At 35.5% G+C, this 13139-nt stretch overlaps 1 protein-coding gene across 1 annotated transcript; it reads right to left on the bottom strand.

Moving 5' to 3' along the window:
- Positions 1 to 378: 378 nt before the first annotated feature.
- rassf2b (Ras association domain family member 2b) lies at positions 379 to 11720 on the bottom strand. The gene is given in 10 exon segments (XM_073829938.1): positions 379 to 901; positions 991 to 1088; positions 2829 to 2950; positions 3031 to 3184; positions 3256 to 3404; positions 3512 to 3573; positions 5190 to 5371; positions 5454 to 5529; positions 5621 to 5706; positions 11542 to 11720. Coding segments are annotated over 9 exon segments (963 nt in total). The 5' UTR covers positions 5677 to 5706; positions 11542 to 11720; the 3' UTR covers positions 379 to 837.
- Positions 11721 to 13139: the final 1419 nt, after the last annotated feature.

The following is a 13139-nucleotide window of genomic DNA, read 5'->3' as shown; positions in this document are numbered from 1 at the left end:
CTAGTCTGGCTTTTACTCGTTTGAAAGCAGTTTCTATTATCTTCATTGCTCCTACACTCTATTTTACCCTCGTCTATTATTCCTGGCGATTAATTTTACATATCTCAGTTGTAATAGTAACAGATGAGTGCCTAGGAATAATAAAGAAACATTTTTGAAATATCATGCCTAACAATGTGGAGCAATGGGTTAATGTAGTGTAGCATAAGACATATTCTTAGTGAATGGATTGTTATTTTTTTCCTTACTGCTTTTTACTGCTATACAGACTGGTTTAAAAGCTACAAAATAATCAATAAAATGTTACGACAGCTTTTACTGAGATAAATGTGCATGCAAGTTCACTGAAAAATAAAATATTTCAGTAAGTGTCTCAAATGTTTTTTTATTATCAATGGAAAAATCGGTGCAGATACATTGTAAAATACATTAAAAGATATTAAATATTTGAATACTAATAAACATCATTACAAATACTCTGCAATAAAATAAGGCAAATACATTAGATTATTTTAAAATATTTTTTTCTTCACATTGTCTATTTATTCACACAATATAGGCTCTACATTATAGCAAATTTTGAATTAACATTCTTACGGCTTAATATTATTATCACAGTGCATGAATGAACGTCAAACTACATTTTTTGACCCGTTTTTGTTTATTTAATGAAGCTCATAGTACCTTTGGATACTGCTGTATTGTGATATTATATACGTGAAGATAATAAAAAGCCGTTAATTTTACTCAAATATGTTCCTGAGATAGCACCGTTTTGTTGCTGTTGGTGCTTTAAAGTTGCTGTTCAGATGAGTGAAACATGCCTGCACAGCTTCATCATGTAGTTGAATCAGCCAAAGACCGCATGTATTTCTTGATGATACGACGCGTATCGGAGTATCTGAAATAACAGGAAATAAGGGAAGATAAAAGAAATGAGTGCACATTTCAAATCATTCTAAAATGTATTACGTGTGACACTGTCTTTACCTCTTCTTCAGTTTCTGCATCTCTCTCTCTTCTTCCTCTTGCAGCTTAGCAATGAAGCTTTGTAAAACAGGAAGCTCAAACTTGATGTATTGTGCCACCTTGAGGACAAAACCAAGTGTTACAACAATATATACAAAAAATATTTGCAGTGTATTTGTCACTTCAGCTGGATTCAGTACACTAACATATTGCATGGCCTTCCATAGCAAATATGAAACATTTGGGATAAAAATGATCATGTATTTTAAATATCTTCAGATTTTAGAAAGAGAAATCTAAAATTTAAATTAATTAATCAGACTGACTGAATGTTTATTTTATTTATTTGTCTTAAAAAAACAGAAAATATAATTTATCTAACTAACTAAATAACATATGGTTAAGTTTATAAAATGAATGAATGAATGAATGAATAAATAAAGGCTCTAACATCCTCTATGGAGGCAAACATACTTATATTATTTATTTAAATCATTTAATAAATATTTAAATATAGAATTAAACAGTTAATGACAACATAAAAATAAGTAAATTAATTATTATATTACTAAACAAACAATACATGTAAAAATATCAGCTGAATGCATTCTTGACTTTTCCAAAAAAATAAACAAACAAATAAATACTGTATTGTTTATATTTATTTATTTATTAAAAATTATAATTTCTCTAAATAACTAAAAAAATGGCTAAGTGTATAAAGTAAATAAATAATTTAATTAAAACATAATAAGGCTCTACCATCCTTTATGGAGGCAAAAATACTTAATACTAAATGATTTAAATATAGAATTAAACAGCTAATGAAAACAAAAAAAAACAACAACTAAATAAATTAATTATTATATCACCAAACAAATAATACATGTAATAAATATCAGTTGTATGTCATTTTAGCATAGGTTTAAATTGAATGCATTCTTGACTTAAAAAAAAAAAATAAAAATAAACAAACAAATAAACACTGTTTATTTATTTGTATTTATTTACTTGAAAATTATTTTTTCTAAATAAATAAATAAAAAATTAGGGTTACCTTTAGAAAATAAATAATTAAATAGATATAAATACAAAAACAAACAAACAAACAAAGAAATATGGCTCTAGCTTCCTTTATAGAGGCAAAATGACTTATCACCAAACAAATAATAAATGTAATAATAAATATCAGTTGCATGTCATTTTAGTATTAGTTTTATCTTTGAACTGAATGAATTCTTCACTGCTTATTTATTTATTTGAAAAAACAAAAGAAAAAAACATTTCATTTTTCTAACTAACTAAATAAAAAATTATTAAGTTAAAAATAAAAAAATAAAAAAATAATTAAAGATTAAATGAATAAATAAGTTATTAAAAATAATTTAATAAGTATTTTAATAAACAATGAATATAGAATCAAACTGTTAATGAAAACTAAAAATAACGAAATACATTATTATATCACCAAACAAATAATAAATGTAATAATAAATATCAGTTGTATGTCGTTTTAGCATTAGTTTTTTATCTTTAAATTGAATGCGTTGTTGATTTAAACCTCAAATATAATGATAAAAATAAATGTAAAATGATGCTAAAAGGACAGGTACTAATTTGTTTGATTTAATACTTAATACGTTTAATTTTATGTATTTAAAAACATATATATATATTTTATTTTGGGTGATTGTCCCTACATGAGACAATTAGTTTTGGAGATTAGATAAGAAAGAAAGAAAGAAAGAAAGAAAGAAAGAAAGAAAGAAAGAAAGAAAGAAAGAAAGAAAGAAAGAAAGAAAGAAAGAAAGAAAGAAAGAAAGAAAGAAAGATAGATAATGTAACATTTGGTCTCTTACATCATGGGTGACCTCTTCCACTTGATCAGCCTCCATGAGGAACATTTTGCTGACCTGTTCACAAGGGCCTTGCAAAACTCTGAGCGCCAAAGGATGGTCATTAGGCTTCAGCTGATGTCTCTCTGAATGCAGAAACAGAAATATGAACTCAGGGGGCAAAGAAAACGGCAAAATGGCACATTACATTTCAGTTCGGATGTACCTCCACTTGTGTGGACGATATAGAGGCTGAATTCATCCGGACTGTTCTCAATCTTGAATTTGTTCAGCAACACCCGCATGACCTGTGCTGTGTTCATACAGCTGTTAACGCGAACATTGGTCACAGAGCCGAACGCTGGGGTAAAAACCGCCGTCTGTTTGACAGAAACAACTGTAAGCAAAAGGGTAAATAACATGCATTCCGTTGATGAAACACGACGCCTGCCTTGTGGTTATAAAAGTGGCCGTTGAAAGAGCATCGGTGTCTCCGGAGTCTCCTGATTCCAAGGCGTCGTCCACTAATTCTCTTTCCACCGAGATCACTCCTGGTCCTGGGGATGCGATTGGAGTGTGTGGAGTCTTGCTGTCCCTCACCTGACAGATAAGATTTAACAAATCCAACGAGACAGACACAATCGTTCAGATCGTTCAGACAGTAAACATTGTGTAGATTTTTAGAAAAAAGTCAACAATGTATTCACCTGCTTCTTCCTTCTCTTCACTGTCAAAGTCTTTTGATTGGTCGTCTGCTGTCGTGAACTCACTGCAAATAAACGACTCATTTGTTTCATGATTTATAAAAGCCACCAAAAACATAAAACAATTTCGACTCCTCTGTCCGTTTGTAAAGACAAACAAAAATGGCATTAGTCTCAGTTTAGCATATGGAGTGTTTTTACGAGGCGCCATTTTGGCTCCAGTGAATGGAAAGAAAGTCCCTTTATTCTATAGTCTTTGATGTAAACAGAACTGAACCAAACAAAACTTGCATATTTTGCTGATTATTGCTGCTGAAAATGGTCAATTATTGTCGCGTTTGGGCTGTACTAATCGGTCAGACCAGGAAAAACATTTGGAGTACTATAGACTGCCAAAAGTTAGAACAAATCAAGGAGAAGAGGGCAAAAAACTGAGGAACAAAAGGCGTTTGTGGTTGGCCAAACTGAACCAGGATTTACAGTCAGGTAGGTGAAATATTAGAAATCTTAATTAATACTGCTTGTACGTATCTTTACCACTGAGTTAAAGTCAAAATATTGTGCCCTTTCCTGCTTATTAACTCCTTCTCTATATGATTTAGCAGCTTCCCCACATTTTTTCCATGGGTTAGACCGCATAAATTAGCAGAACAACGTATTCAGTAATACATTAACTGTGCAATCCATGCTGTTGTTTACATCCGAGTATCATCAGTATAGCTGCTTATTCTGACCAAATCGTGATGTAAGTGCAAACCCTCTATAACCCAAAACATTAACCCAAAAACACCTATAGAAAATAATAAAAATATCAAAATAATTCATAATATCAATATAAAAACAGTTAAATAAAAAACACATAGAATTCTAATTTGCATTAAAGGAACACTTTTTTTGGAAATAGGCTCATTCTCCAACTCCCCCAGAGTTAATAAGTTGAGTTTTACTGTTTTGAAATCCATTCAGCCGTTCTCCTGTTCTGGCGATATCACTTTTTGCATACCTTAGCATAGATCATTGAATCCTATTAGACCAATGGCATCGCGTTCAAAAATGACCAACGAGTTTCGATATTTTTCCTATTTAAAACTTGACTGTTCTGTAGTTATATCGTTTACTAATACCGGCGAAAAAAGTAAAGCTGCGATTTTCTAAGCCAATAAGATTAGGAACTACACTCCCATTCCAGTGTAATGGTCATAATATGGACGAAGCAGGCACAGTAATATCACGCAGCACATGTGCAAATGCTAACCTAGCTGGGAACTAATTTCAGGCCCTGCGTGATATTACTGCGCCTGCTTCGGCCATGTTACGGCAGCAAACTTCCTTGACTATTACGCCGGAATGAGAGTGTAGTTCCTAATCTTATCATTAACATTTTCCGCCGGTATTAGTACACGATATAACTACAGAAGAGTCAAGTTTTAAATAGGACAAATATTGAAACTCGTTGATCATTTTTGAATGTGATGCTATTGGTCTAATAGGATTCAATGATCTATGCTAAGCTATGCTAAAAGTGATATCGCCAGAACAGGAGAACGGCTGAATGGATTTCAAAACGGTAAAAATCAACTTATTAACTCGGGGGGAGTTGGAGACTGAGCCTATTTCCAAAAAAAGTGGAGTGTTCCTTTAAATATATGTGTAGGACTGTTTCGTATGTGTCAGCTTGTACATTGTGGGTTAGTGTGACATAATGTCTGACTTGAGTGTGTTGATGTCCGTTTCGGCGCTCAGAGAGTTTAGTGAGGGGCGTGGCCTGTCTGCCTCCTTCTCGTCCTGCATCTGCAGTCTGATTGGTCGCCGTACGCCCCAAAAAACATTGAGTAAACCCTCTATGATCAACTCTCCTTCCTCCTGTGAAAATCACGTAACACTTATGTCATTGGATATATGTCATCAACACAGCTGGCTGTCATTTACCAAATAACCAACTAACCTCTCTGTGTCTCAACTGAAGGGCTTCTCCATTGTAATAAAGGTTGTATGTGTCAAGGTGTGAGAGAAGAATGCTCCTGCAACCCAAAGGGAAAAAGGAAAGGAAGTCAATTTTACAAGAACGGTGAGTGCAAGAAACCTTGCAGTAACATAGCAAAATGCACTTACTTGTTTACAAATTTATTTTCGCCAATCTGGACCTTGTCTGAATCCTCACAGTCCATGTCGAGTGAATGGAAAAACACCAGGAAGGCCTGTAAAGAATAAAGGGATGAAGTGAAAAAGGATCTCTTCAGAGAAAAAAAGAAGAGGAGGATCTCATGACTTTTTGCCTCATAATCGCAAAAGGACTCCAGGCAAGATTCTCACTGAAACTCAAACTGACATGAATAGTGAGCTTAAACCACACTAATACACTATTAAAGGCTATAAACACACATTTAGGTCTAAACATTTTATATTTTACCATGATTTAGAGAGAGATATTTCATACTTCTTACTGCTAATGCATAAGTCATGGACAAGAAATAACTAGTACATCACAATAACTAGTACATCACTAGTACATCATTGCAGAATCTGCAAAATGTTAATTATTTTACAGAAATAAGAGGGATTATCCAAAATGCATTGTTATTTAGTACCGACCTGAATAAGAAATTTCACATAAAATACGTTTATATACAGTCCACAAGAGAAAATAATAGTTTGATCCTTAAAAATGACCCTGTTCAAAAGTTGACATATGCCTGATTCCTAACACTATGTTGTTACCTGAAAGATCCACAGCTCTTTTTTTTTTGTGATTTTTTGTTCATGAGTCCCTTGTTTGTCAGTTAAACAGCTCCCTGTTCTTCAGAAAAATACTTTAGGTCCCACAAATTCTTTGGTTTTTCTGCATTTTTGTGTATTTGAACCCTTTCCAACAATGACTGTATGATTTTGAGGTCCATCTTTTCACACTGAGGACAACTGAGGGACTCATATGCAACTATTACAGAATGTTAAAACGCTCAGTGATGCTTAAAGGGGTCTTCCAATGCCCATTTTCCAGTTAATATGATGCTTTAGGGTCCTAATGAACAGTTTGTAATATACTTTGATTAAAAATTCTCTATTATAGTGTAAAAAAACACTAATTTTACCTGGTAAAAATGCCTCTGTTCTCAGCAAAAGCGATATCAGTACCTGGCCCTTTAAATTTTATGAACCTCTGCTCACCCCGCCCCTCAGTTCTGTGAGGCATGTCATTCATTACATAGCACATAGCACATGGGGTGTTGCCTAGACCAGTGGCTCTCAAACTTTTTACAGTGGCATACCCCCTGGGGCATTTAACATTCTTCAGAGTACCCCCACAGTATTTAAGGGATAAAATCCCCCCCTTTAAATTGATTTACACATGAATTTTTACTTTTTATAGAGGTATCTTTTATGTCATATTCTTAACATTCCATTAAGTGTATTATTAATAAGTGATCCTGGAGCACAAAACCAGTCTGGGTATATTAGTAGCAGTGGCCAAAAATACATTGTATGGGTCAAAATTACAGATTTTTCTTTTGTGCCAAAAATACGGTGGCCGAGAGATGCCAACGCGCTGCAAACAAGAAAACACATGCAAACAGAAAAAACGACAACAAATTAAGAAAACATCTTCATCAGTTTGACAGCACAGGCGCTGCAAATCCTCACAACGCAAACACAAATACGGAAACGCGCTGCAAATTCTCACAACACAACCAAACTCAGAAACGCGCTGCGAACACACGAGGGCGCTGCAAGCTAACAAACGCGCTGCATATAGCACGGTCCACAACGGAAATGTTTCAGGGGGACCTCAAAAAGTGACGAACTCATCTGGGACCTGATTATTTATATCACTATATTACCTGATTATTTATTTCACTATCACTTTTAAGTGATACTATACTATCACTAAAAGGCGATAGTTCACCGATAACACCTCTGGTCTGACCAACAGCCACTGAAAAAATAATCAGGTCCCAGATGGGTTCGTCACTTTTTGAGGTCCCCCTGAAACATTTCCGTTGTGGACAGAGCTATATGCAGCGCGTTTGTGTGTTCGCAGCGCCTTCGTGTGTTCGCAGCGCGTTTCAGAGTTTGGTTGTGTTGTGAGAATTTGCAGCGCGTTTCCGTATTTGTGTTTGCGTTGCGAGGATTACAGCGCCTGTGTTGTCAAACTGATGAAGATGTTTTCTTAATTTGTGGTCGTTTTTTCTGTTTGCATGTGTTTTCTTGTTTGCAGTGCGTTGGCCTCTCTCGGCCACCATACAAAAATCATTAGGATATTAAGTAAAGATCATGTTCCACTGTCTTTACTAAGGCTGTATCTGAAATCGCCCCCTATACCCTCATTCACTATTCCCTACATTAGTCCACTCATTCAGTCCACTTGAAGGAGTGAGTGAAAACGAGTGAGTGAATTCGGACACTGAGTGCACCGGAAGGACTGCCGCTTTTGCATTGTATTGCTTACTGTTTAACAATAATTTAAAACGAACAGTTCGAGTAGTTAGATTAAAGGATTTATCTTGAACTATGTCAAGGAGTTTACATATAAACCCTGGTTAAACAATTTAATAATCAATTTACAACGAATTTGTACCTGTGTTGTATATGCTGTATTATGCAGTGGACAAGCGAATGGATGGATGATTCAGCTGCGGGCGCCATCGTCTGGCGAGACGCGGGAATTCAGTCGGCGCGCGACTCTCACAGTGCATTATGGGTTATCTCTAGCTGTTGAGTGTACATCGGTTGTACACTCGTTTTTGCGGTGCATTGTGGGATTGAATGAGTGCACTCGGGAACGTTCACCATGGTTTCGAACACCACTTAAAATGGCTGTCCCCTCAAATAGTGCACTATTTAAGGGTATAGGGGGCGATTTCGGATACAGCCTAAGTGTTTTTAGCGAATATTTGCATTTATTCACATATGACTGGATGTGGTGGACTGTCATGATTTTGGCTAAATCATCAGAAGGATTGAAGTGGGTATGCGCAAAACCGCCTGATAAAGAAGTGGGTACTCCACTACACCACTGGTTGCAACTATTGTTTTGCTGAAAAATAAAACAAACAATATGCAACATTTAAAATGTAAAATGCTCACTTAATGTTACCTTTTTGTTGAACTATTAGCCTATATAAAATCAACAATTGCAATTGTTTGGATATTCAGAGAAACGTTCTTGCTCGTAATTTAAACATGAAAAATAACTCGCATACGGCATGTTTCTGTATTGAAGTGAGTTTCTTAAATCGATCTTTATGTACAGTCTGTCAATATTTGTTCTTTGCTATAAGTGCTACAAATATACTTTAAAGACACAATGAACAGCAGCGCGATTTTCTAAAGCAACATACTCTGGTATCCTATTATACGCACGCTGCTGGTGTGGATACAGTCAGATTTGAGCGCAAGAGATGAGGTAATTTGATGTCGTTTGATTGGCACTCCCATGCTCCTGTTTGATAATAAAAGCGGCATTTTGCTTGTCAGAAATATATGCTCGGTTTTAATGTTACTTTAAATTGGGGTAGAATTAAATGAATGGCAAAGCTCAGCATTTTGTTCGCGTACCCCTTTCCGTCACCTCACGTACCCCTAGGGGTAAGCGTAGCCTACCCCTGTTTGAGAACCACTGGCCTAGACAACAGTTAGGGGTATAGTTGTATAGTTGTATAGTATGGCACTTGGGGGGCTTTGAAGACACTGTACAACCCCATCCATTTAAAATTAAATTTAAAAACCGGAGTTGGAACCGAAACAAGATGACACCTGCAAAGAAGTTCGGCAATTACGGCTTATACTGGACGTGTCTGAATGGTTAGTAAACTTAATGTCACTTTGATTTATCTTTATATGTACTGGCAGGGTAGAGTACTGAGAGAGATACGAATGCGGTGTGTTTACTGTGGTAAAGAGACGAACACGGTGTGTTTACTGTGGTAAAGAGACGAACGCGGTGTGTTTACTGTGTTTACTGTGGTACAGACCTGAACGGTGTGTTTACTGTGGTAAAGATACGAACGCGGTGTGTTTACTGTGGTACAGACCTGAACGCGGTGTGTTTACTGTGGTAAAGATACGAACGCGGTGTGTTTACTGTGGTACAGACCTGAACGCGGTGTGTTTACTGTGGTAAAGAGACTAAGGCGGTGTGTTTACTGAGGCATAGCTGATTGAACGAGCAAAAAAGTGATCGGTTAACATAACTTACCCTGTCCTTACAGTATATTGAAATGTGAGTGTTATAGTCTTTACTCATATGCAGTTGCGGGCTGTAAACATGTTTGCAGGTATTGCGTTAACCTTACATCTTAATCATTAACAGACACCGTTTTAAACCATCTAGCGTTATGATTCGTGTAAACATGAACCCATTTAGGTAGATCGTCAGTCACATTCCCTCAGTGCTGTCAGTTTACACTCGAGGCGGGTCTATGCTAAAACACTACTGTCTATCAACTATCGCAGGAGTGGACTCTGTCGGTGTGACGCCACACAACAGGCATTTGAGAACGGCTCGATATGAGAAGAGGCAAATTATTTTACTAAATTAAAAGAAAACTACTGGGTGGATCTTTGTCATTCTAGGATGGTTGTGTACACACACTCCTAACACGCATTTCAGTTCAAACAGCTTGTAAAAGTGCATGTGGCACCGGATGACCCCTTTAAGAAGGAAACACAATGCATTAAGAGCATGAATGCATGAAGATCAGGGTAAATTTAACTTATTTTGTCTTCTGGGAAACATGTAAGTATTCTTTTGAAGGGTAGAACTAAATCAAATAAGAAAAATGTAGCCTACACATCTTCACTCTGTTCAAAAGTTTTCACCCCCACAGCTCTTAATTTTAGAGTTTTCCTCTGAAGCATTATACTTTCTTAATACTGTTGTTGTTGTCTGAATGATCCACAGCTGTTTTATGTTTAGTGATAGTTGTTCATAAGTCCCTGAGTCTTAAGTCATGAACAATTAAACTGCCCGCTGTTCTTCAGAAAAATCCTTCAGGCCCCACAAAGTTTTGGATTTTTCATAATTTTTGTGTATTTGAACCCTTTCCAACAATGACTGTATGATTTTGAGATCCATCTTTACACACTGAGGACAACTGAGGGACTCATATGTAACTAATACAGAAGGTTCGAACGCTCACTGATGCTTCAAAAGGAAACACGATGCATTGAGAGCCGGGGGGTGAAAACTTTTGAAAAACATGAAAATGTGTTAATTTTCCTTATTTTGCCTAAATATCATATATTTTTTTTCATTTAGTACTGCCCTTCAGAAGCTACAGAAGATATTTACATGTTTCCCAGAAGACAACATAAGTTAAATTTAGACTGATCTTCAAATTCAAAAGTTTTCACCCCCGGCTCATAATGCATCGTGTTTCCTTCAGGAGCATCAGTGAGCGTTTGAAACTTCTGTAATAGTTGCGTATGAGTCTCTCAGTTGTCCTTGGTGTGAAAAGATAGATCTCAAAATCATAAAGTCATTGTTAGTAAAAAGGGTTCAAATTTATAAATTCAACTATTATAATAAAATATAATATACATAACATGCATTTAACATTTTGCAGATGTTGTAAGGTGTATGTAAACTTTTGACTTCAACTGTATATATAAAAGAAGATATTCTGAAGAATGTCGGTAGCCGGACAGGTATGGTTACCATTGACTTCCATTGTATTTTTTTGTCTTCACATTGTTTGGTTACCAACATTCTTCAAAATATCTTCATTCATGTTCTACGTACAGGTTTCTGTATCTCTTTAAATCCACGGAACTTGTCTAATACATAAAGTTTCCTTAGATTTTTAAAATGTTCTGTACACTTGTTCCTGTAACTAAGCACAGTTCACTGAAAGTTCCAAAAATGGTTCTTCCATGGCATCACTGCTAAAACCCCTTTTGAAAAATTTATTTTTAAAAGTCTAGAGAGCTGAATTCAGTTTTTAAACCAAGATCCATTACAAGCGAGTTTATCCTGATATTTATTGATATTTGGTAATGTACCTGAAAAGGTCAAGATGATAAAGCAGGTGACTTACTGTACAAGCAGCACGTGGGAGAATCCAGCAAAGTCAGTAAAAGCAACTCAGACTCTGGCACTCACATCAGATAACATAACGGTACCAGTCAGCAAATGTGGAAGTCCTGGAAGTCAGCTGGACAGCATGAAACAGCTGTGGCGTGGATGAAAGCGTGTCGTTGACAAGCTAAAGGAGTCTTTGCCCCTCCCTGTAAGACTCTTCCTCATTGCAAACGTTCACTCAGGAAGTTAGCTATTTTCACTCGGGCCAGACTTCCTCCCATACGCCGCAGATACACACACGCTGCCCCCAACCACAATTCAACAAGCACGCCAAGATAATTACTAACACAGATAGTTCATGTTCAGATGGTTTGCTGGGCCAGACAGGAAGTACGGTTGGTCGAGCACATAAACAGGCCTGTGGATTGTCCATTGGGGCAAGACTAGAACTACAAGACTAAACACTTCATTTAAAAGAAAGTGTGCTCAGTTGACAGAAATATGCATCACGTAACCATCTTTGTACATCAGTACTTTGAAATCTCACTATTGTGTGAGTGTTGGGTGTGTCGTAAGGCCTAATTGCTACACTTGATAGAGGAATTTCCTTTTTCTGAAATCTCAAAATACAATAGGCTACTTTTATTCTGAGGAGGCATGTGTTTAATATAGTAATTGAATTGTTCCTTTTGTGTTTGAGGAAGCTGGGTGACCCCAAAAAAGAGGAAGCTTTATAAGTTGGGAGCTATTTTACTGTACGAACACTGTATGTTTTGACTGAGAAACTAGAGTTAGCTAAAAAAAGCCGATAAAGAGAGAGAAGGAACAATGAACTGATGCAAAAGCTGCTTTCACTTGTGCCTGTTAAACTTTCTGATCCGTGTTTCTCTGGTAACAAGCCGGTTTGAGCACAGCATTGCCACCTTGTGGAGGCTAATATATGTACAAATTCATTTATGATGTTTTGGTCACTGTGATATTGTTTACACAGCAATAAACAGTCTAAACTCTAAAGCAAATTTAAAATCCTCTTTTTGTTAAAACACACATTTCATTAAAAGTTTTTGTGTGTGTGTTGCTTTTTGTTATGGTAAATAAATGGAGACATTTAAGATATTCCTTGCGAATGAATAATTATAGTGCTGGATTAATTGCAATGTATTTATCTTTGTTTGTTAGAATGTATATTTAATTAGTATTTATTTGACATACCAATATACTGTGCCACACAACTGAACATTGTAAATAAATGGATGAATTTAATACCATTTCTCACAAATTACAAGCAAAAATAAAATGAGTGATTGGATTAATAAATGAATAGTCCAGATTGGTACCGTATATAAGCACATCTCATTAAAATTATATTAAATTTATATTTATTCAGCATAACAGTATCCTGTGCCACACTGTTGAATCTGCATTGGTAAATAAATAATAAATAAAAAAATCATTCGAAATTAAAACCAAAAAAAGAAAATTAATTGTTTAAATAATTAAACAACTAAATAATTATCCACATTAATGATTATTTATTATTTATTTACCATGACAGATTCAAAAGTGAAATATAAATGAATAATAAATAATAAATTCCTTCCATATTAAAGCCAA

The sequence above is a fragment of the Garra rufa genome, chromosome 23, assembly GCF_049309525.1.
Source record: "Garra rufa chromosome 23, GarRuf1.0, whole genome shotgun sequence".
In the NCBI taxonomy this organism is placed as follows: Eukaryota; Metazoa; Chordata; class Actinopteri; order Cypriniformes; family Cyprinidae; genus Garra; species Garra rufa.
This window is presented reverse-complemented; position numbering and strand designations above follow the sequence as displayed.